At 40.5% G+C, this 23,927-nt stretch overlaps 1 protein-coding gene across 1 annotated transcript; it reads left to right on the forward strand.

Annotated features, from left to right (window-relative positions):
- Window positions 1-691: 691 nt before the first annotated feature.
- Window positions 692-23,681, forward strand: TMEM47 (transmembrane protein 47). Its single transcript, XM_015640602.2, has 3 exons — window positions 692-1,207; window positions 14,202-14,342; window positions 20,085-23,681. The coding sequence occupies exons 1-3, from the start codon at window positions 982-984 to the stop codon at window positions 20,261-20,263; spliced, it is 546 nt and encodes a 181-aa protein (XP_015496088.1). The 5' UTR covers window positions 692-981; the 3' UTR covers window positions 20,264-23,681.
- The last annotated feature ends 246 nt before the right edge of the window (window positions 23,682-23,927 follow it).

The following is a 23,927-nucleotide window of genomic DNA, read 5'->3' on the forward strand; positions in this document are numbered from 1 at the left end:
GTGACTGTGTTTGTATCTTGAGGAAGAGCTACTTCAGACAGTGAATTATACTAGTACCTTGTTTAATAACTAACCTAAACATTTGCCCTTGACATTCTCAGCACCTCAGTGCTAATTAAACAAAATAAACAGAGACTAAATGGAAACCGGGCAATGCACTTATCCGTCCTCAAAGACTTAATTTGGGATCAGCAACGCCGCTTACGGGAGAGGGAAGCGCGAACCGCAGGTAAATCCACACGCGAATAATGAAACGCTAAATTATCTTTTTAAACCCTCCACTAATAACTTGTGATTTAAAGGTCACTCCAGAAGAAGAATCAAGGTCAGGCACGGCTAATCCTGCATCCGAGGCGGTGTCTCCTTTCGCCCGGCTACTCTCCGTAGCGATGCCGCGGCGGGCCCGGGGGCGCCGGCCCGGGACCCCCTCAGCGCCCCTCAGGATCCCGCCCGCGGGGCTGCGGCGATCGCGGGGCCGCCGGGACACAGCGGGGCCGCTCCCGGCGCGGCAGAGGCCCCCGGGGGCCGGGGAGGCCGCTCGGGGGCAGCGGGAATCGATGCGAGGCGAGGAGAGCGGCTCCGGGCGCCGCCTGCGGCCGCGGAAAGTTCCCCGAAGTCGCTCCCGGCGGGGCGGAGCGGGGCTGGCAGGGGCCGCGCCCCCGCCCCTTCCCCGCGGAGCGCGGCCCGGCCTCCCCCGGCAGGGGCGGGCCCGGGGAGGAGCGCGCCGGGCCGGGCCGGGCCGGGCGGCGCCGGAGGGCCGGGGGAGCTGCTGCACCTGATACACCGGGGCGGGAGCGCGGCGGAGGAGGGCGGGAGGGAGCGGCGCTGCCGCCGCCTGCGAACGCCTCTCGCCGCCGTTAGACAGCGCTGGTCTCGCCGCTTCTCCCTCCGCCCGCCCCTTCTGCGCGGAGCTGGGCTCTCGCTCCTGTTCCCCTCGGGGCCGGCGGCAGCGCGTCCTCCTCCTCGTATCCCCTGGGCCCCATGGCTTCGGCCGGCAGCGGCATGGAGGAGGTGCGCGTCTCGGTGCTGACCCCCCTGAAGCTGGTGGGGCTGGTGTGCATCTTTCTGGCGCTGTGCCTGGACCTGGGAGCCGTGCTGAGCCCCGCCTGGGTGACGGCGGACCACCAGTACTACCTGTCCCTCTGGGAGTCCTGCCGCAAGCCCGGCAACTTGGACAGCTGGCTCTGCGAGTCGACGCTGCACAGCGGTGAGATTCGGCTGTCCCCGGTCCCGCTCCGCTCCCCTCCGCCGCCGGCCCCTGCTGCTTTCCCCCTCCTTGTCCGCCTCCCGCTCCCTTGGCCGCACCTCGGGCACTGAGAATTCCTTCTCCTCGCCGTGCCCTGGCTGACCCACCAGCATCCCTCGACCTGCCTCTCCCTTCACCCTTGTCTGCTTCGGGATTGTATCCCAGCCCGTTCCCGGGGCCAGCCTCCCCGGTCCGGAGCAGTGCCCGGGGCCGTGCCCCGCTGCCCCTGCTGGTTCCCCGCCTCGCCCGCTGCTGCCCCTGGTCCCCGCCCGGCTCCCCGCGCCGGCCGCCGCCGCCGGCGGGAAGAGTCCCCTGCACCTTTGTCCGCCCGCCCTTCGCACCCCTTCCCTTCCCGAGCCTCTTCACCCGTCCCCATCCTCCTCCTCCTCCCCCCCGTCCTCCCGCCAGGCTCCCGACCCCGCATCTCGCCGGCGGTCGGGCTGGGGCGGAGGCGGCGGCGCTCCCAGCGAGCGGCGATGCGGGAGGGGCAGCACCGAGCGCCCGTGCTCGGATCGTGCCCAGGGTGCGGGAGGTGTGAGGCTTCAGTGAGCGAAACCGGTCGCTGGCTCCGAATATGCCGTGGTATTCTCACAAACGATCCCGAGTTTGAAGTAGTTTGGTTTTGTTTTTTTTTTTTTTTCCGTGTGGCGGCTTCCCTGCACAGTGAGAAACTGTTTGGGATCGAGTGTCCTATAATTCCCCTCCGCCCCCATCTGAGAAGTGTCTGGTTTTGGAAAGTTGGGGCTTCCTAAACAAAAACCGGTTGCTACTTTGTCCAGAGTGGGGATGCCTGGGCTCGGACTCTCTCCATCACGCCGGGTGTGCTTGTGTGTGTCTTTCTCTAGCACGTACTGCTCTCCCCATCGTCTTTCACGCTCCTTTGCCTTCATGCCACACTCCCCGTTGTGATTTCTTGATGTTCTTTCGTTCTTCACCTTTTTAGGTCTTTGATCACGAATTGTTATTTTTTTAACGTCATTTCACGATTGCTTGGAGTACTTCAAAAGCGGTTGTGAATGATAAAAACAAGCTGCCTGTTGAATTTTTTCAGTGAATTCTTTTGTAGTACGATAATTGTTTTGGTTTTCATGGGTGGTTTTATTTACTTTATGCCTGATAGCAACTTCTGGAGCTCTAACAGAAACACTGACAAATGCAGCCAGCCTCCCCCCACATAGTTTTTAACCCCATTCCTGTCCACACACACACACTTGCATTGATAAATCATCTGTTTGGATTGCTGTGCTCTTTGGTTGGGTAAATCGTGCAGGGGCAAGATGTGTGTTTGGGAAGGAAAGCAAGGGACTGACTACATTCTTGGTGTGTTTTGTTTTCCTCTGTTCTCTGAAGTCCTATAGGTTCCATGAAATAACTGATCTCAGTTTGAGTTCGAATTACACAGGTTTCTTTGCTGCTGTACTTATTTTTATCTTTTTTTTCCTGTCATGTGCAGTAATATTTGAGGATTTAAATGTTGCTTGAGATTTTGTTTTAAATAAAATTAAACGAATTGTAAAGAAATGCTGGTTTCAGTCAGTTACCAGGGTATCTGCACAAAGTTTGGAGTGCTTTCTTTTCCTTCCCTGGTATAAATGGAAATTTATGTAGGAATGTCAGCTTCTACGTGTCTCCTTAGCAACGTGAATCCTTTGCCCCTTCTCCCTGTCTCCTGAAATAGTATCCCCTTGATCACAGAAAGACTTTTCAGTTGGCTTGAATGAGAATCTGCTTCAAATCCCCCCTCAGCTCCACACACTTTACTGGGTTCCCCCCTCGATCCGTCTCCCCGTCACGCATGCGTGTGTACACACACATACACACAAAAGTGGGACGGGAGAGAAGCACGACAGCTTATGGAACAGCATAAAAGGGCACTAATCTCTCTTGTTCCTCTACTGGTCACCTGTCTGTCTGTGGGGATGTGGAAGATGAATGGGAATGAGATGTAGTTTTCATTGGATGCTGTGTGTTGAAAATCTGATCTGTCCTCTGCTGGTGCTTTCTGTCATGTGCACAAATTCCTGCCTATCTGGTTTTATTCAAGTTCCTTGAATGAGCTTTACCCATTTTCCTCAAATACTTTCCAGTCTAGTAGAGCCAAGTTTCACAAGCTACTGTGGAAGAAGTGACTGATTGTTTTACTTGAGGTGACTGGGATAAACCCTTCGCTTTCCTCATGTTCTGCAGAGTGTGCTGCATTCTGACCAGACCTGAAATATGAGAAACTGTACTGTTTTCCTCTTGCCTTCTGCTAGTGTGGTACAATCGCCATTAAAACCAATAGGAGGGCTCCCACTAAGTTCACAAGTTGGATTTAGGTTTGTATTTGAGACCATTTTGTGTGCTGGCATTAATATTTTAGGTGCACTTTCATCCTACATTGTGAAGCCAGCAAGCAGTATTTTGGAGATAGTGGAGAGCTCCTACAGGGAAAGCTCTTTTAGCTTGATACTGGTGCTGGCAGCTTTGCAGTTAGCTGTGAAAAGCAGCAGCACACACAGGAAAAAAGGCATCTTCACCCATGGTTTTAAGAGATTTACTTCATCATCCCTTGAAGAAGAGCACCTCAAGTGGCACCATCAAGGGCAAGCTCATACTAGAAGCTGTTAAAGCATATTTGAGGTTTAATTAAAAACTTTTGTTGTAATTAGATGTAGGACCCCTGACTGCTGTCAGAAGGACAGTGTAGTAGTGGAGAGCAGAAGGAAATGCACAGAGCATGGTTGCATTGGCTGTTGTTGCAGGGAGTAATCTCGTTTTTCCTTGAGCATTCCTAGTGCTTGGAGAATGTGTTCACATTCATTTTTCACTGTTCCAATGGCTTTTTTGTAACTTGCAAGCTATTGTTTGCTCACATACTACTTTTAAACTTGTGTAAGTACTTCACAATAATTATGGTCCAAGTATGTAAAATAGTGAGTCAAATTAATTTTTTTGATATCTGAAAATTATAAAATAGCTTCATATGTTTTTTTTTGGTTTTTTTTTCCCAGTCTTTAGAGTCTGTGTAAATCTCCCACTAGCAGCAACTTGGTGAGATGAAAAACTAACAAAGTTGCCAATGTGGAAAGCTTTGTTATAAAATCTTGAAATTCATAAATGCAGTTGTAAAGCTCTGAAGTTTCACCAATTGTCTGAGCATATAGCTCGTTTTGATGATCAAATCTTACCTTGGCTAATGCACAAGTTGTCTTTAGACTAACTGTATTTTAAACTTGTGTGTCTTTAAACAAATTTCTTTTTTTAGACCTTGTTTGATATGCATTATATCTAGTTTGTGATGGTTCATTTACAGATTTATCAAGAATTATATATGAATATTTATTCCTGTAACAGCATTAAAATTAAATGCATCCTGTGTAAAACTACCTGTTATATCTATACCTGCACAGGTATTTGTCTTCTTCCTGCAGATTAATAACAGTAAATTTGAATTTGTGCAATAGACTGCAGCCATTACAGCTCTTTAAATCAAAGATATACAGATGTAATGTAGAAGAAATAAAGGGCTCCATAGAATCTGACCTGCAGGTGAATATTGTCTATTTTGACTTAAATACATGTATATGCTATTCATAGAAAACAATGGCTCCTTTGCAGCCTTTCAGTTTATTGTGGAAAGAGCATATATAAAAATACATTTGAAAGGTTTTGATTAACTGTATTCATTCTGAATGTGGGGGTATATGGCTTTGTTACTTGACAACCTGTGGATTTCTGCAACATTCAGTTTTCTTAAAAAATATTATGCTCTTTTAGAACTGCCCATGCATGTTTGAAAGACAAATCATTCTCCAGGAAATACATACAGCAGAGTCTCTGAATGTGTGTTAAACTTTGTGATGAGCAAATGATGAAGGTCAGCTCAGCCTATAGCATAGTTCAGTAAACAACTTGAGTCTAGTTTTATGCTTTTAATTTTGTTCTAATTTGTTCTTAAAATAAAAACAGCATCAGAGGCTGTTCATTTGGTAGCGCTTCAAGGGGCTTAACCTTAATTACACATTAGATGCAGGTATCTGAATTGCCATGCCAGAATAGTCTTGGGTGGTACCTCCTTGTTCAGAATCTAAGGAGCTGTTCCATGGGGAAATTGGTAATTCAAAGGTAGCTTCCTCATTAGAAAGTCTGTGTCATTGCTCAGATTTGATGTTGACGTGTATTTGTAAAAAGCTCAGCAAGGCTGGTAGTTTGAGATAAAATAACAGAAGAACAAATGTACTTTTATTAACCTGAGAAAAGTGGCTCATACAATCTTAGGAAGAATTAATAAAACATTCTTCTAGTTTTGAATACTGTGGTCTGTCATTTTGTGTATTAACTCTAATAATCATCCCCAGCATTTTATCTGAAGATGGATATAAAATCAAAAGCCATACTACTTCAAACACAATGTCTAAGACTCTTAGCAGGCTGATCCAACTTTGAAGTTGTGTCTGACTTGAAGGTTGGCCCTACCTTCCATGGGGAGCTGAACTGGGTGACTTCCAGAGATCCTTCCCAACCTAAATTATTCTTGTGATTCTGTGATGACTGACACTCTGTTATGCCTGATGTCTATCTGGCTTCTTCAAACTGTGCAGAATGCCTTCAATTGGCTTAACTACCCCTCACAGCAGCTCCTGACAGACTGTTTTAAGGTATGCTCATTCTCTTACAAATGGAACAGTTATTTTAGCCTCAGACTTCCCAAGGCCATGGGAGCAGCAGTCTGGACCTTTTAGTATGGTGGAGGTTACCATTGCAGCCACCCTTTTACAGCCAGTAAGAGACATGGTTAGAGCACATCTGTGATGTTTGTGTGAGTTCATCTGATCAGGGCAAGAGCACCATACACCTTATCAGTGATAATGCTCTTAAAAAAAAAAAAGACTTGTAGCTGTAGTGGGTTGTTGCTACTGCTGTTATTCATTGCAATTTTACAGTGATGTATCCCATTGCATTTGGTTTTGTTTATTAATATGATGTCCCTGGAGTTAGGGATCATGCAAGAAGTTTTAATATTTGATGAGGTTTTTAAATTTAGAATTGCATAAAGAGTGGCCTTGCCTCTGCTATTGATTTTTGTGGCCCAAGATGACCACTTCAGATTCAGGGTAACAGGAGGAGTGGTAAAGTCCATCCAGCTGTATTGCTTCATGTATTTCACTTGTTCCACTTAAAGCCATCGTTCTGATGGGAAGTACACCTCAAACTCTTTTAAATGCTATTTGTTTTTCTCAAGGAACAGTGGAATGAGTTTTGAAAGTTGCAGAACATTGCCAGTTTTCTGGAAGAATGTTACGTGCCAGACAGAAGAACATTGATAACTGTGGAAAATAATTGCATTCCAATGCAAAGCATAGTATTTCAGATTGGTAACAAGTAGTAGCTTTTATAGAAGAGGTCAGAAATAGTGAGCTTACTGTGAAAAGCTTGTATAACACATCTCCCACACTTCTTTCCTAGCAGCAGAGTTCTAAGAGTTCCAGGTTTTTGTGAAGTTCTCAAAGTTGTGTGTGTGCAGTTGTTCGAGGGTTTTTTATTACTTTTATTGAATGAATGAATATCCAATAATTAAAATGACATAGTAGCAAGCTAATCTCAGAAGAATGCTTTGTATCCAATAGAGGAAATGCCTGAGTACATGCTGTACTATTCTGTGAATGAATTATAGATTACATGATTTTCTGTAATGCTGTGCTTGTCTTGAAGTTCTCTGCTGGCAAAAGCGATGTGCAATGCATGTTGCTTATAAATTGTAAAATAAAGATCTATATAATGGCACCATTTAATTCTTTATTTGAAGTTTTGCTGTGTTTAAAGGACATGTGATTTTAGAAATAAAGGCAGGCCACAGAGCAGACATACAACACACCTCACCCCAACTCACACCTCTGCAAAGTGTATATATTTCATATAAATAAGGAATGCAAGCTTTGTTCTTCAGGAGAGGTATGTGTCTGTGGGCAGATGAGCAAGAACCTGCTGCGTTTCAAGTTGCTCATGATCTGCAACCCCCCAGGCATTTAGACCATTTTGTTGTCTTGCTGCAGCAGTAGAGTTGCTTACCACATTTTTACATATACAACCAAAGTGTCCCCTGCACTCCCAATGGCATCTCTGGGTGGAAGGTGAGGGGCATGGAGAGGTGAGCAGGTTGCATAGTGCCTGCCTAGTTACTCCCCCAGACTATCAAGCATGTCCTTTCCAGGCTGAGGAGGGTAGTTGGGAGAGCACCTTCTGCCTGGAGCATCCTCCCTGTGGGCTTTTATCTGGAATAGTCACCCTCTTTCTCATCTCACTTATCTTGCTCTTGGAGAAGAGGAAAGCCATAGGAGGAGCCCAAGTGAGAGGGTTGCAGCTCTCCAGGGGGCTGCTAAGGCCTTTTTCCATAAGCCCTGAGTCTGGACTGCCATCCAGTAATGGTCAGCATTCTTGTGCATCAGGGGAAAGGTGCATAAACAGCAACAGAGTGTTGGAAGGGACCAGCTCGGTAAGAAGCTCTCTGAAGACTCAGATTTGGATTCCCTTGCACCTATTTGTTCATGGACTTCATAAATCTTTTTCTGGGCAGGGGCTAGCAGATGGAGGAGGGCAGTTACAACCTACCCTAGCAGTCAAGAAACCCCACTGGACCAGAGGTGTGAGGTTGGAGTATGGAGCCAGCACTGGGAAGCAAAGACTTTGCAGCTTCTGAGAAGCTCTCTAGCCCCTGGTGTATGGCAGCTAAGGGGGCATCTGCCTTTCCTCCTTCACTTGTTGCCTGTCCTTGTCCATTAGCATGCTGCACCTCTGTAAGACACAGGGTCGGCACCAGAAAGCTGTTTTTTGGATGTCTCTCTGCTTGTTCTCTTTTTCTTTGACTGATTCTAAGTGACTCTCCACTCGGCATCAGGAGCCCTAAATCATCCTACAAGCCTCTTGTACAGAAAATGCAAAATGACTGATGCCTTATGTGGAGCCTCTGAATTATCCTTAGGAGGCACTTAGGGATTTTGGCACCCAGCATAAAATGCTTAAATTTATCTTTGGGTGTTGTCAGTGTCCTAGTGAGTTAGAGCTATGGGAAAGTCTTCCTGTTAATCCCATGGGTGTTGTGCAGGACTTGGGTTACTGAGGGCTTTGTCCCATGTGCTGCTGTGTGTGGATGAAGACAAAATTCCTAGGGAAAATGTGATGTCCACAAACAGCTTCGTTTTAACATATCTGTGATTTAATGTAGCTATTTAATTTGTTAAAATTTATGGCTTTTAGAAGAAAGCCTTGGTGTAAAGTGAGTTCTCTCTTTAAGAAATTATGTTTTCAGCCAGAGCTGGCTGGTTCCTGTTGCTCTGGTAATGCTTAAGTGTCTGAGTGACTTGAGTAGCCACATGCACAGGTAATTGTCCTACTTCAGAAAAATCTTATTCTCAATCCATAAAATGAAAAGACAGAGTATGTGCAGCATCCAGTACTAGTAAACATATAGTTTTACATTAGTAAACTATACTAATCAACAAGCAGAAAATACTTTGTTATTGGCATTTTTGTACATGGCTCCGCTGTGAAAAGCTGTGGCTAAGGCAATTTCTGGAGGTTTGGTATGGATCTTGCCAGAAAGCACTTGTGCCTGCAGTGTGCAGAAGTGTCCATTGCGGGATCCCAGGGGACTGTACGTGCAGGCAGTGTGGACCCAGTAACTCACAGGCACTGGGCTTCCCAGCTTTAGCCAATATCCCCTTCACTGAGGGCAGAATTCTTCTGAGCAGCTCTTTAAAAACCATCATTCTGCCTCAGGCTGAGGTTCCAAAGGTGACCTCTGTGGAGTAATTTGATGGGAGAACTTAATAGCCCCTGCTGTTCTTCAGTTTTTCCACAGAATTCAGTGCACCTTCACCTCTGACAGAGGCCTCTGCTCATGATCCTGCTGAAGAAAGAAATCTTATTGATCATGCAACCAAAGCACTTTCAGGGACTAGAGTTTATTGTTATATTTTTGTATATACACTACACTTCTTAAACTTTTGTTGGCTATTTTATATCTGTTTGAATAAGAAGCAATTAGGAATATCTCTAGGTATCCTATATGTTTAGTTGATTTTTATGGTACTCGGTGATATGTAATTCCTTATGTGTGGGTGCCTCAAGTTTCTCTGCTTCACACATTCTTTCAAAATCATTATTCTTGATTTTAAATGCTGTATTGCAATAGTGTAGAGTATTTATTTATTTATTAGAGTATTTATTGTCTGAGGGAAGCTACTTGATAAGTGGAAGCATTGCACTGAATCAGATAACCTTAGTTGAGTGTTGTGTTTTTGTTTCTTACCAAGATTTTGTTTTGTGCTAGAAGGTCAGGCATTTCCTTCATCATGTAACAGCTGCATGCATTTGGTACTTCAGCCTTTATGAGGAGAAGACTTGGTGAAGAGCCATTGTCTGGAAGAAAGGAATATTTGATTGTTTCTTAAGAAATTAATTCCGTTCACATGCACTGTCTGAAAGAGCTCTATACACAAATGCTTTCCATATTCCACAGTATGTTTCTATGGCCACCAATTCTTCTACTTCTTTTACATGGTAGAATACCATATTGAAAAAAGAATATTTAATTTTGGGGTACCTTACTGAAAACATGACATCTGTACTAGCCTTTTGCATGGTCTTTCTTGTGTTAAAAAAGGACCTAGTTATTAAAATATACATTTCAGAACTCTGATATGTTTTCTTCTTTTTTTTATGGCTTTCCCTTATTTTTTCCTAGTAGTGAAATATTATTTTGTCCAAGAAATTGAGGAAGTAGTACTGTTGTTAATTAAAAATTGCTATACAGCTTAAAGCCTTGGGTCATTTCTTTTGGGGAAAGAAGGGAGGAGTGTTAGAAATGTCAGTGTACAGTGACACTGTGCCTCTGGGTCACTAAGAAACAGGCAGAGTTTCCAAATAGCAAGGAGACCAAGCTGTCCCCCAGAAAGGCACTGACTGTTGTATGAGGAACTAACTGAAAAGAAACAGTACCATCATGGTTTGGGGGCTTTTTTTCCTTTTTTTTTTTAACTGAAGATGGTAATTTGAATAAATTTTTCACCAAATATGTATTGAAAATATGTGTTAAGTGCCTAGGTTCATATTTATATATATTTCCAAATACTGAAGCCTACGTCCCCAAACTGATGGGCAGATTGTTATAGTTAAAAATATGCAAACACTGTAATAACTGTCAGAAATGCAGTATATATTTGTCATGGTTATAGACATTGGGCTCCTTCTTGGGGATTTTCAGACCTAAAAATAGGATGTGTTAAGTGATCCTTTTCTTAAGAAATCTCCTGAGTTACTTAACAATTGTAAAAAATGTCTTAATTCTACTTTGGATGGGATAGGTGGCACTATTAGTGTAGTTCTTAATGTATTACTGAAATGTTGGAACACTGAAAAAAATCTACTTATCTAAACCAGCAAAGGAAATCTTACTTGGACATGACAGGTCACAGTGCTTTTCTGAAGTCTAAAAGTTTATTAACATTTCTGTGAGTTTTACTAGTTTTTTTTCTAATTGCTTATGTTTTTCTTAGATAATGGATTAGTTTAAAAAACTAGTTTCAAAAACTACTATTTTAAAAAACTGTAATTTAAAAGTAGTTTAAAAAGCTGTAGTGGTGTACAGTGAGAAAGACTGATGTGTCCTCTTCAAGTGTAATCAATTGTGTTTTGAATGCAGAAAAGTAATAATTATCATCTATAAGGCCCCATTTTACTTGTGTTTTTGGATATTTTTGTTTTGCATATGTTCTCTGTGAGAACAAGCAGTCTCAATGAACTGCTGAAGTTCCTGACCTTAACAGTTCTTATTAGTAACTTGTTTGCAAGGTTTGTGCTTGCCTAGAAGAGGTACAAGCATATTTTGGATACTCTAAAGTAGGTTTATGATGTTTATGTTCTGTGTACCAGTAGCACTGTGTAACAGAACTATCTCCTGATCCCATTTTGGTGCTGTGCTGTAAGTCACTCTTGGGTAGTCTGAGAAACACTACAGATCTTTATTGTAGAAAAACTGTGTTTGCTCTATGTGTTTATATTGTAGCTATCTGATTTACAGGGTGCTCTGCCTTCAGAGGTAGTGGTTCTATTTTCTTAGGATCTTTATTTTATTTTGTGTAAATTCCAATGGCCTGGTTTATAATTAAAAAAAAAAAATTAAAAAAAAAAGTCAGTTAAGTAGAAGACCCATGCAGAAGATTTTACTTTCTTAATCCACCATAAGCTTTATTTTGTCACCAGATCAAATAGCTTTTAGAATTGAAAGTTAACATTTTTCCAAGATGACAAGGAGATTTAAACATGTAGTTACTATGGTAGCCAGTATAGGAAAGTTTAGTCCTGTGTTCTTTGTCTGACTAATGTCTGACCTTCACAATGTTGTTAAACCAAAGTCCCTGCAGCTCAAGGCTGCTAGCATTGTATGCTCCTTTGAAAGGCACTAAAAGAAATAGGCAATTCCAAATGTGGCCCACATCTGGAGCACAACAGTCTATACCTGGTCCCCAGCTGGTAGTGAGGAAAAGTAAGAGCTTTGGTTTTGTCCTGCTGTCAGCATCTCTGAGTAGGTTGTCTTACTCAAAAAATTAATTTTGTTTATCCAAGTCAGTTCTTTTTTAGTTGGGAGTGTAGGTGTCTCCCAACACTCATTTGTCCTTTTGCCTCCCACATCAGTACTATAGTAAGGTAGTTTGTTTATTTTTTAACCTTTCTAAAATCTGTTTATGTATATTTGTCCTGGAAGTTAAACTATATTCTAACCCTACATTTATATCATCTTTGCCTAATTTATTATCAGTTGTTTGGTGTTTTATCCAGTGTGGTTTTGGAAAGCAATAGGATGCTCAACCTTTTTTCCATTTAGCTGCTACTCCAGTGTTGTACACATTCCCTTTGCATTAGAGTTTGGCACCTGATCAATACAAAGATAACACTTAATATTTTATTATTTGTGGTGACTTTCAAAAAATTTAGTTTCTGAGCTTTCCTGTCTGGCCCTTTTATTTATTTAATCAATTTTATGTGCCTTTTAACTTTGGTGTGATATGGATTTCTGTGGCTGGTCTTTGCATCTGTGTAATTTTCTAGTGCAAGGATTCCTTTCATATTGTTCCAAAGTGGTCCATTCTGTTTATTTATTTCTGATTTCTATATCTGTTATGCACTCTGATATTGGAAAAATCAGTACACTAATCTCTTGGTGTTTCAGAAGACTCACGTTAATATTAAAAACCACCTGCTGAAACATCTCTGTCCAGTACTAAAATCATATTTCCATCCAAATAATGATAGTGTAGCAGTGGGACACACAGCAAACTGACATTAGAGATTGCATGCTGATGATAGAAGGAAAGATTGTGCCCAGCCTTGGGGTTTAGTCCAGTCAGGAAATAAGGGCTAAAATAGCTTGGAAGGTTGAGTGCTTAGTAATTATCAGTAAATGACATGCCTGGATTTCTGAAAAGAATGAAAACAAATGTGTGTACTTGCACAAACACACCTTTAAAACCACTTTCTTTTTAAACAATGCTTTTTTAGTTCTTCTACCCACTTTCTTCTTTTAATCTCCTTCATCCTTTTTCATGTGTGGAGGGTTTTTGGTGCTAATAGCTGCCAGCATTCCATTCCCAAACTCCACAGCTGCACTGTCTGTATCTTCAGCAGATTAGATTCCTCTTGAAACTGGATCCATTGTTTATTTAAAACAGTGCTTTTTACTCATTCCCAAAAGAGGATGTTCAATGTTGTTGTTGTTTTAGTAACCTTAAGGTATCTAATTTAATTTGGAAATAATAATCTTATTTTCTTTGAACTGTGTAATGCATTTGGACATTTTAATCTGAGTATCACATGACTACTAGTATTTTCAAAGCAGTGAGATGCAAAGGATACATAGGTCCTTTTCCCGTGAGCTGAATTTATATCATCTTCCTTGACCTAGTAAATAGTAGTGATAAGCAGTAAATAGTGATCTGATTCTTTTTCTTGATGCCTGCTACTGGGGAGAGGAAAGGTCTTAGATATTCTTTTGGGAAAAGAGACAGCCCAAAGCCTGTGCCTTTCTAAAATCCCACAGAAGCTCTTAAGTTAGATCTTGGATGTTGTATACATGAATCATGGCCATTAGTTTACAAATGGATTTTGATTTATGTGATTTAAGACTGCAAATATGCTGTTTATAACTGCATCCATTATATATGAGAATAACTAGAAAATACCCTGAGCCAAGTGCAGAGGTTGCTTTTGGGGGAAGAAAAACAGGCACTTGAGGATAACTGACATTTTAAAATGGGCTTGAGATTTGACTGGGTCTGCAGTTAATGATTGTTACTGCCTTTATAAAGTCTTGACTTCCAGCTATCTTTTAGTGTTGAATATATATATATATAGATAGATATATATATAGATATATATAGATATATATTTGAAACCTTTGATCATCTCCTCAGTTTTGTTACTGATACTGTGTGGCCTTGGTGCTTCCCAAGGATCAGGTGTGTATGATGAGGCTCCGTGCATTTCCCTTGCTGTGTCATCCTGTTCAGCTCAAGCAGAGCTTTGACTTTCACTCTCTTTTGTGAGGAAGTTACAGCAGACTGAGGGTCAGCTAACACAACACCAGCTAATCCAGAGCCAGCCTCAATTTCTCATTCTAAATTGGATAAAAACCAGGAGACCAAATTACTCAGTTTTACTTGAGACAAAATCCCACCGAGGCCAACTAAGGCTTGAGTAAGCGTGGGAGGTTGTGGCACTTTGCTTCGGAGTTACATCTGTTTTATGAAGGTGATTCACTAATTAGGGGAAAAGAAATTGAAGGCACAGCTGTTTATTTACCCAAGCCTTGATGCAGCCTCTGTGTTCCTCATATTCTATTGTTTCTAGCAGGCCTATGGGCTTGTTTTACTGAAATGGTATTATTTTTTTTTCCTCTCTTTGTTTTTTTTCCCCCTAGACTGGCAGATAGCTACTCTGGCTCTGCTGCTGGGTGGTGCTGCCATTATTCTCATAGCTTTCCTGGTTGGGTTGATCTCCATCTGCGTGGGATCTCGGAGGCGGTTCTACAGACCAGTTGCAGTCATGCTCTTTGCTGCAGGTAAGCACTGGCATCATTAAAAAGATTTCCTGAGAGCAGCTGAACTTTCATAGAAGGGAATATGCCTTGTTCTGCATACTAATGCAGAGGTGTTTGGTTACTTTGGTGTTAACTCCAGTGAAGTCTTTCAGGCTGTAAGTTCTGCACAGTGTTAATCATTTTTGCAGCTGCACTATTATTAGTTCATAAACAATTATTTATTTGCATTATATTTATTGTTTTGTGAAGTATGTGCAGCAGGGGAAACTACAGAGGATAAATCTCAAAATACCATTTTTAATCGGTGACTTTGTGCTGCTTGATGTCCCCATTTTTATTCTTCATGCAAAGCCTTTTTTATTTTAATGTTCTCTCTTTTGCAATTTTAAAACGGGGAAATTAATACCCAAAGGTGAACCCTGGAAGCTTTACATGTGAAAATAAATAGGATTATCTTGCAAGGTGTTTATATATGCCCCTGTGCCATAAGGAATTAATTTTGTTGTGTCATCTCGCTTGGTTATTAATTTAACAAGCTGTCACAGTGTAGTCCCTGTTTGGTTTTAAAAACACAAAAATGGAACAGTTTATATAAACTATCACAAAATCTTAAGGGAGACCTAAGAATCTGAATTGTCTGTAAGACTGGTCCAGTGAGGTACAATTACAATATCAAATAATCTCTTTTTATATATTCTGGTGCTTTGGGGCTTCGTCAGCATGGATGTTTCAGATTCTCCTGAGACTCACCAACCGTGGTTTGTCTTCATCCTGTCACTCACATCTGCACTGGAGCCAGCAGCTTAAGCCCCTTCTGATAACCCATAATAAAGAGGATGACAGAACCTTTGGGATGTATAAAAAAAGCCACTTAGGAGCATATGAGAGGATGAGAGTGTGGGGTTGGAAGGAGTTTGGGATGAAGCACAGCTCTGGGAAGGCTCCTGCTGCCCCCTGCTGATAACATTGCCTTGATGGAACCGAGCCCTTCAAGATGCACTTTTATGTGCTCAAGACGTATTCCTAGATTACATTTCATTTGTTTTTAGGAAATTAAAGCAACCTAGGATCAGATTCCCTGAGTGGAGATCATCTGGTTTTGTTCTATGTGTCACATTGTTTGCTAGGTTAAATGAATATAGGTACTGGTGCCATTGTTTTAAATTTAGTGTTAATTTTGAGGTTTATAAGGTATGCTGGGAAGTTAACTTTGAAGGAAATGGGGTTATTTAATTTTTGTGGTGGTTTCTTGTTTGGCTTCATTTATGATAATAATGTGCAGTAACTTGATAATTATTCAGCCATACACGCCTGTCTTGCCATGTTGCTCATTTAGTAGTTAAGTATGTACTAAAAAAAGAAATGGCTTTCCACAAGAAAAGATTTCTTCAGATCCTGCTGTTTGTCTTCATGTGCTCTTCTCTGCATAAAATTGCTTCCAGTCTTTACTACAAAAGGTTGATGGTGAAGGGGGTTAATGCTTACTTGAATCTAAGAGGAAATGAAATTGGTTCTTTAGTTTATGATGGTGTTCACATCTTCCCTTTGCCTCTGTGTGTGTGCATGTGCATTTTGAACAGCCATAACCTGAAGCATATGAGAAGAGAGATAATGAGGCCAAGACAACCTACCCCATTCTTCTTCATTATCTAGCAAATCTGAGGAGAATCCTTTCAGGATTTGACATTTACATTGTTAAAAGACATTTCCTACAGATTTTATCTTTGATGTCAGCAATTTGTAGAGATGAATATAGATGGTGTATCTTGAAAGAGTTATGGTAAGAATCCCCCACTGAGGAAGGGGGAAGTTAAGATTGTAGCAGTTTGTGCCTTATGCAGCTTTCCATGGATTCAGGCCTTCCTCTGTGGATTTCACAAATCTTTTCAGGATAAACACCACCCTGAACTGTGAATGTGCTGGCAAGACCAAATATTTTGTGTCACTCTGGTTGGGAGTCTATCAGCTGCCTCTGGAAAAAGGGCACAGTTTGAATTTCCCAGAGACATTTAATGATGTGTGGGTGTTGGGTAGAAACAGTCTCTGTGTGGAAGAAAGGACAAAATGAAAAAGTTATTTCCAGGTACTTTATAGAGTCCAAACAGTTGGCTCCAGGCTATTTTTTTTACTTCAAGTTTTGATTTATTTTTTTTTTCTTCAGCTTCAGGTTTCATTTAGCGACTCTGTAGGTGATGGAGAAGATTGACTGACTAGGAGTGGAAGAGATGAGAAAGAATAGGACAAAAAAAACCCAAAATTCAACCTAGATGCTGAGAATAAGCCAGCAAGTAATGAAAAGTTGTGAATGTGTTTTCATAGAGCTGACAATACATATTTTAATGTTGAGAGGTAGAAGAACACCTCAGGTAATGGAAAATGTGGAGGAGACAGTTGCACGAAACATGGGCTCCTGTGGCTCTTTGGTCTAGAGGAGGTCTCCAGCTCATGGAACTGTTGGGCTGTCTTAGAGCTCATGAACCAAACTGGCCTTGAAAACTGCACCTTCAAAGTGCAGGCTCACAGACTTGTCCATGCAAGAGTTTCATGATACAGTTACCATTTAACAACATGCTAACCAAGTCTAATTTAGGGGCAGAAAGTATGCTTGCTGGAAGTCCATAAAAGAAACAAAAGAAAAATTAAAGATGTTTGCCTTTTGGTGCTGTGTTTTAACAAATGTGACAATGTTTGGAAGAATAACCTATTGATGTTAGCAAGCTGTTAACACATTTCACAAAATGTTTTTACATGCAAGCTAGGGAAAACAGTGGCTACGTGAAAGTAAGAGTAATATCAAATGGTGGCAGATAATAATGGGAGAATACTTAAGGAGGTATCTTTTAATTCTGACAGAGAGAGCACAGTCCAGCTGTGTTGCATCCTTAGTTCTGTGCTATAACCTATTTTCATAATGATGAGGAGGATAGAATGGAAGCTTACATGTCAAATTTTACAGTGGAAGTAGAAAAAATTGCGGGTACATTGAAAGACAGAATTTGATTTAGTGAAGTTGATGGAATGGTCTGAAAAAGCTGGACTGACTTCAGGAGAATGTAGTGCAGGTTGCTACAGGGCAGCAAAAAATCCTAATATTAAAGAAATATTGTTGGGGAAAATACACTGTAGGTATGTGCTCCAATCTCCTTGTTGAGGCAGGATGGTCACTAACAGTGAGAGCTTTGTCTAGTCCAGTTTTGAAGAAATTCAAACATGAAGATGTTGCATCCTTTCCAAGCATGTTGACCTGGGCCCATACTACCCTCCTTGTGATATTTTTTTCTTTGTTAATGTCTCTCCTGAATCTCTGAGATTAGTGTTCACTCTCATTACTGCCAGCTTGCCTGGCACTACAATCAGTTTTGGGTTTTTTTCTGACATTGTTACAGCTACATTTTCAGGTAATCTTTGAAACACCCAGCACTTATTAATGAAGTGCTTTACTCATCTGAAATGAGCAGGAGGTAGAGAACAGAAGTACAGGACTTACTAGCTAGCACCAGCATTTTCATAATTACATATCAATTAGAAAGCCACATCATAAGTGCTTTTTTTTTAAATCAAAACTTATAGTCAAACACTTGAACAAAGCAAAAAAATATGACTGAAATTATATTTTCCTACTTTTAAAGCATTTGTTACAAATTCTTCATGTTTAGTATGCTGAGTATGTATAATTGCCTATATTTCATGTGAATGCAATAAAACTGGTATTCCTGTTCCCATATTGCAAGCATCACAGTGCTTCATAAAAACGTGTCTATATTTGAAGTGAACAATCAAGTTTGAGATAAAGAGTCTTTTCTGAACAGCATTTGAGGAGTAGATATTTTAAGATTTCCTTTGCAGCCTGTTTTTTCTACAGGAAAGGACTTGCTCTTCTGAAGAAAGATAGTACACACTTCCCTTAAGCAGGTCAGCATAGCGTGGAGTTCCTTTAAATTCATTAGAATCAGATCAGTAGTTGCAAGCATTGCTTTCAACATCTTCTGGGGTCATGCTGGTCATTTCTCATAACTTTGCTGACTGCTGTTTCTAGCTTACACAGCTCCCTTCCTGCTCTACAGGGAAAAACAATGACAGAAGGCAAAATTAGTGCAAAGTGATGACAGTGCTGTGTAGGGTGGCTGCTCCCACCAGCCACTTGCTGCCAGCACTTCCTTTGAGTTCTGCAGTAGTGTGTCTGGACCAATAGTAGGAAAAACTGGAACCCTCACTATGGAAATGTCAAAAAAAAACCCCTTGTGTGTGTTGCTGCTTTAGCAACATGTTCCTCTTCCAAGAGAATCACTTTTTTTTTTTTTGGTTGTGTTTTGACAAGTCCAATCTGTAGATTGAAATCAAGCATACTTCATATGTTACACTGGGGAAGGTGGAGACTTCCTTGCTTTGCACTTGACACAGACACACATGGAGCAATTTCTGCATTGATTCAGCAGAGATGCTGCATCCCCAGTGCAGGGACACACTAAAGAAAAACTTACATATTTCCACACATTTTCAGAAATCCTTTCTGACCTTGAATGGTCTTAAAGATTAGTCTGAAAGCTGAGCATATGTTGAGGTGCTTTTGGATGTAAAGATGCTCTCATTATACAGAACTGGAATGCATAATCCTTTCATAAGAGTAGGTGCTTTTCCCAGTGTACCCTGCCAGAGTTTCTCAAATGTTGCACAGTACTTTGTAAGCTGACAGACAAAAAATTATATTCAAATGGAATAACATTAAGTAACATTTCAATAACTGTAGAATTAAAAAAAGTCCTGTGGATTTTGATACCCACATCAGAAATTCCACTGTGCAAACATTATTCAGATTCTCAGTCTCAAGTAAGGGTCCAAAGACTACTCTGTAGGCTAAGGTGGGATGAGCTGAAATTTCCAGTGAGTTTTTTAGAGACTTTTGTCACCGAGGTTCTGATGAATATGGGACATGATCTCCCCATAGTAGTCCTGTCCTCAGGACAGGTGAGCATTTGTCTCCAGGGCTAATGAGAGGGGCCACTTGGACAAGGGTGGGAGGGGAAGTGAAATGTGTGTCTGTGGATTTCAGAGACAGTGCTATAGGAAATAATGATTTTGAAGCTTTTTAATGTCTTGGATTTAATCTATTTTATTATCTTCTTTCATCACACAGTATTTCTAACCCACCCCCTAAATTCATAATAGTTTGCCGGTTTGAAGTTTAGTGACTGATCAAATTTTATAGATTCCTTGGTATTCTGTGTGAGAATGTCGTTAATTCTGATTACAGAACACAGTAATGCATAAGAAACATGTGATTCACTGAGTCTCTGCTGAGCACAAGTATATATCACCTATGACAATGAATTATTTCTAGGCTAAGTGAATTATTTGATTCTCAGCTACATTTCTTAATATGTGTTCTCGCTTCTCATTTTGATTTATTTATAATGGCAATAGAACAAGTTTTTCTGTTTTGGAAGGAGTAATGACTGCAAACTAAAATATAAAGGAGAGACAGAAAAGAATTTGGGAAATACTACTCCCACTGTTTATTTTGTGGACATTTGAAGGATCATCATTATATCCCAGCAATAATATTTGTTCATCAATGAGGGAGTATGGAAGAGTTGCTCTGTTCTCCGTGAAGGAAATGAAGGTGATTTAAAAAGAGCAGTGCTTACAAGCTAAAAATCACCAAAAGCATTTTAAATGTGAATTTCAGTTATTTGACATTTTCTTTGTTTTAGGGAAACAAAACAAGGCTTCTTCTGATGTTTGTATTTTTTTTTTCCCTTTCAGTTGTTCTCCAGGTCTGCAGCTTAGTCCTTTACCCAATCAAGTTCATCGAAACGGTCAGCTTGAAAATATACCATGAATTCAACTGGGGCTATGGCCTGGCGTGGGGTGCAACTATATTTTCATTTGGGGGTGCCATTCTTTATTGCCTGAACCCTAAGAACTATGAAGACTATTACTAGAATCATTTAATGAAAAGAAAAATTAAAAAAAAAAGGATTACACCATCTTTTCTAGCTCACAGTTTTTTTAGAACACTTGTGGAGCACCAGACAGTCTGCTCTGTTGATAAAATAGCCTTTGCCTTTTGGGTGTGAACACTGTAACCAGCTTTTACAACCATTTAGAAGAACTGCAAACACTAGGATTGCTGATCTTACATAGACAGATTCTGCAAGCTGCTGATACATAAACTTCATTTTTCCTGACAACAAGCAAAAGGATCTACGTGACAGCGATCATTGTGAGAAAACTGGCTGGAATGAGAATGCAATGCCAGCATCTGCTATTGCCTTCAGGGGAGCAGCTGGTATGGGCTCCATGTAGAAGTTTCCCTGTATCATAGAGGATTCAGATGTCTGATAAGCTGGCAATGGCATCTTGTACAATAGGCTGAGTTGGCCCCTTGTTACTTGCTCAAAAGCGCTCTTAAGGAATTAGTTGCAAGGGACTGTGTTGAGGGCAGTGAATGTAACTGGTTAATGACTTGTCTAATATCTGCATTCAGCAGTCTGCTGGGAGAATAATTAAAAAAAAGAAAAACCCAAACAAGCCACCAACCCACACAGGATTTCATGAATTGGTAATCGGCATCACCGCGCCAGCTGTAGCAGATTGTTGAAGGAAATCCAAACCCAGAGACATGTGCTTCTGACTGTGTAGTTGGAAGTTGTCTCAGCTCTCAGTGTTTTGCTGGAGGGGTAAAGATAAAGGGGAATAGAAAAAGACCTGTTCTGTCCCTGAGACATCTAAAATGTATGAATGAACTGCAGTTGTCCTGAGTACCCATTTACCTTGCAAACATTGTCATGAAAAGAATGCATATGAAACAAGTTCAGTTATATTTTTGAAAGGTGTTTGTTAGTATATATGAATATATATAATGCAAATATATATGCAGAGGGAGAGAAATGATTCATCTTAAAATTGTAATATGAGCTGTGATGCAGTGGTTAAAATACTAACTTTGTACACATTCTTGAAAGTCTTGGATTGGTATGCCCAATTTTGATTGGTGTTACAAAATAAACACACAATGGTTTGTCTTCTGTATATGTCCTTGTACAGACTCTGTGTTATGGGAAATGCTTAAAAGTTCACATCAAGTTAAGGTAAAACTGGACAAAAATAACTTCTTGCTACTTCACGTGTAATATAATACTTGCTAAAAATTCTTTTCTAAGGGTGTTTCAAATTAAAAAAACTGCCATTTTTTAAAAATCTGGTTAGGTTGTGAGTGTCCCTGATCATCAGGAATACAGCTGAATTCATGTCCCATCATGTCCATATTAAAACATTAGCACTTCAGGAGATAATCTCTTGTTTTTAAAAGATGAGTTTCTAATGGACTTTTTGATGATTATGTACATCTGATTACTCCTTGCTTAGTATGTTTCCCACTTAAAACATCCAGAGACTGTACTCATTAAATGAAACCCAAGATAAAATAGGGAGAACCTTCACATGAATTTAATCTGCATCACTTTTATTTTTGTTTACAATTTGCTTATTTGGATATTTTCAATTAATTATAAGCATATTTTTATACAATTGTAATCTTTAGAAATAACTATTTTTTTTAATGGAGAAATTTAAAATATATTCTATGTGGACCTCTGCACAAGCAGATGTGCTGGGGTTGCACATCCACCTCTATCCAAAAGGTTCTGCTGGTTCCATGGAAAAGGCTCCTGAATTACTGGGTGTTTAATGGCATCTCTTGTGTTACTGCTGGGCCACCATGGTGCTGAGGGTGTGAAGTGAGCAGGGGACCACAGGGCTGCCTTTAGGAGGGCCTTGTGCAAGTATTGCTGGCATGTGGAGATGGTTTATAAAACTCTGGGATGCTCTGCAGTTCAGTCTTTACTACCATGGCAGAATATTCTGAATTGGCAGCCTTTGCGGAACCAGCAGTGATTAATTAGATTAGATGGAGCAAAATGACAGCTTGACATGGAAGGGACTGCATGGCAATGCCTGGAGAACAAAAAGGATGGGAGGAAAACTTGTATCCAGTGATTTCACAGGCACCAAAAGAGCATTTGTAACTCTGCTTTATTTCCTGGGACTGACTTAAGGCGGATATTCACTATATAGTTAACTCAGTATCTTTCTGAACAGCTGTGTAGTTCTGCTTTTATTTAGCAGCATGGAGAACATTGTAGTTTGGCATGGGAATTAGATTAGTGCAGAGAAGCCCACTGTGCTGAGATGTCTGTACCTTTCTAAGGAGATGGTGTTTTGGGGTTGGCACTCTGGCACTTTGTGCCACAAGAAGGTACAACGCCAAACCCATATCGTAGACACTAATTTATCAAATTGGTTTTCTTTATTTGGAGTTTGAGTGAAAGCAACTGCCAGGCCTAAGGCAAATGCAAATGAATGGTGTGTGCTCTGCAAGCCACTGGCTCTTTATGTCAAAGGTGTTCAGGCAAAACAATTTACAAATGTGAATGCCTAAAGACAAGGTTCTTGATTCACAGTTGAGTCAGAGATCTGATTTTCAGTCCCAACATCTGCTTTCTCTCTTGAAGGTGATGCAGTCTACTAGGACCCACCTCAGACTCCTCAGGACCTTTGTGTTTGGGCATCTAGTATGTGGATTTAGGTACCTATCTTTAGCTTAGGTTTCTACTGCAGTGTCTTTTTTTTCCTCTTTACCATTGCAAATTTTGGCAACTAAAACAGAACTAAAGGTAAATGCAACTTTGTGCTGATTCTTGGGGTTTTTTTAGCCACAAAAAAGATGCAAGTCTGTGTCCTGAGTGTACGTACGACAAATTAATAATTTTGTATGTTGTGCTTGTGTCATGTCACCATTATTTTAGTTGTTTGACTTTATCTCACTGGCAGAATGATTCTTTCCCACAACAAATACATTTTTTTTCTTCCAAATATATATGAATAAATATATATAATATATATATAGCAAACTTGCAAGCAGGGCTAGTTATTTGTATTTTTTAAGCTTAAAGTATACCGTCCGGTGCTGACAAATGCCCAGCATCTCTTCTGGATTTCTTGCACAACTTCGTTTAGCTTTTGTAAATTTAAAAAACAAATATAGAGAGACCTATGTGTTTGAAATATAAATGATATATATGGATTAGCATGTAACTGTATATTATTAAACATGCAATGAACTGACTGGTAAGTGAAGTCTAATCTTATGGCTAGCAATGTAATTTATTCAGACTGTATTTTTGTACAGCGCAGTGCACACTAACCTATTGCCTCTGTGTCCTCTATAATGCCTAAAACTGTGCCTAGAAATTTCATTTATGTCTTTCAAAGAAAAAAAAAAGATGACTAAATGCTTCATGTTGTTGATAGTATTGGTTTTTCTGATGTTGTTCTTTATTTATTTTTGAGAAGTGTATGGTATGTTTATTAAATGAATCCATCAAAATATGGTTCGTTTTAAATGGTCATTGTTAGCAGGGAAAGACTGATTTTTTTTTTATCTAAACTTTTAAGTTTGCAGTTTTAATACCATTTCTGCATTTCACAATTTTTGTAGCTTACATAAAGTTTTATGTGAAAAAGTAACTGAAATAAAAAAAAAAAAAATTGTTACACTAAGAAAATGTGCCTGTTTTGATCTTGAGTAGATGTATGCAGCTCAGG

This window comes from Parus major, chromosome 1 (assembly GCF_001522545.3).
Source record: "Parus major isolate Abel chromosome 1, Parus_major1.1, whole genome shotgun sequence".
NCBI lineage: Eukaryota > Metazoa > Chordata > Aves > Passeriformes > Paridae > Parus > Parus major.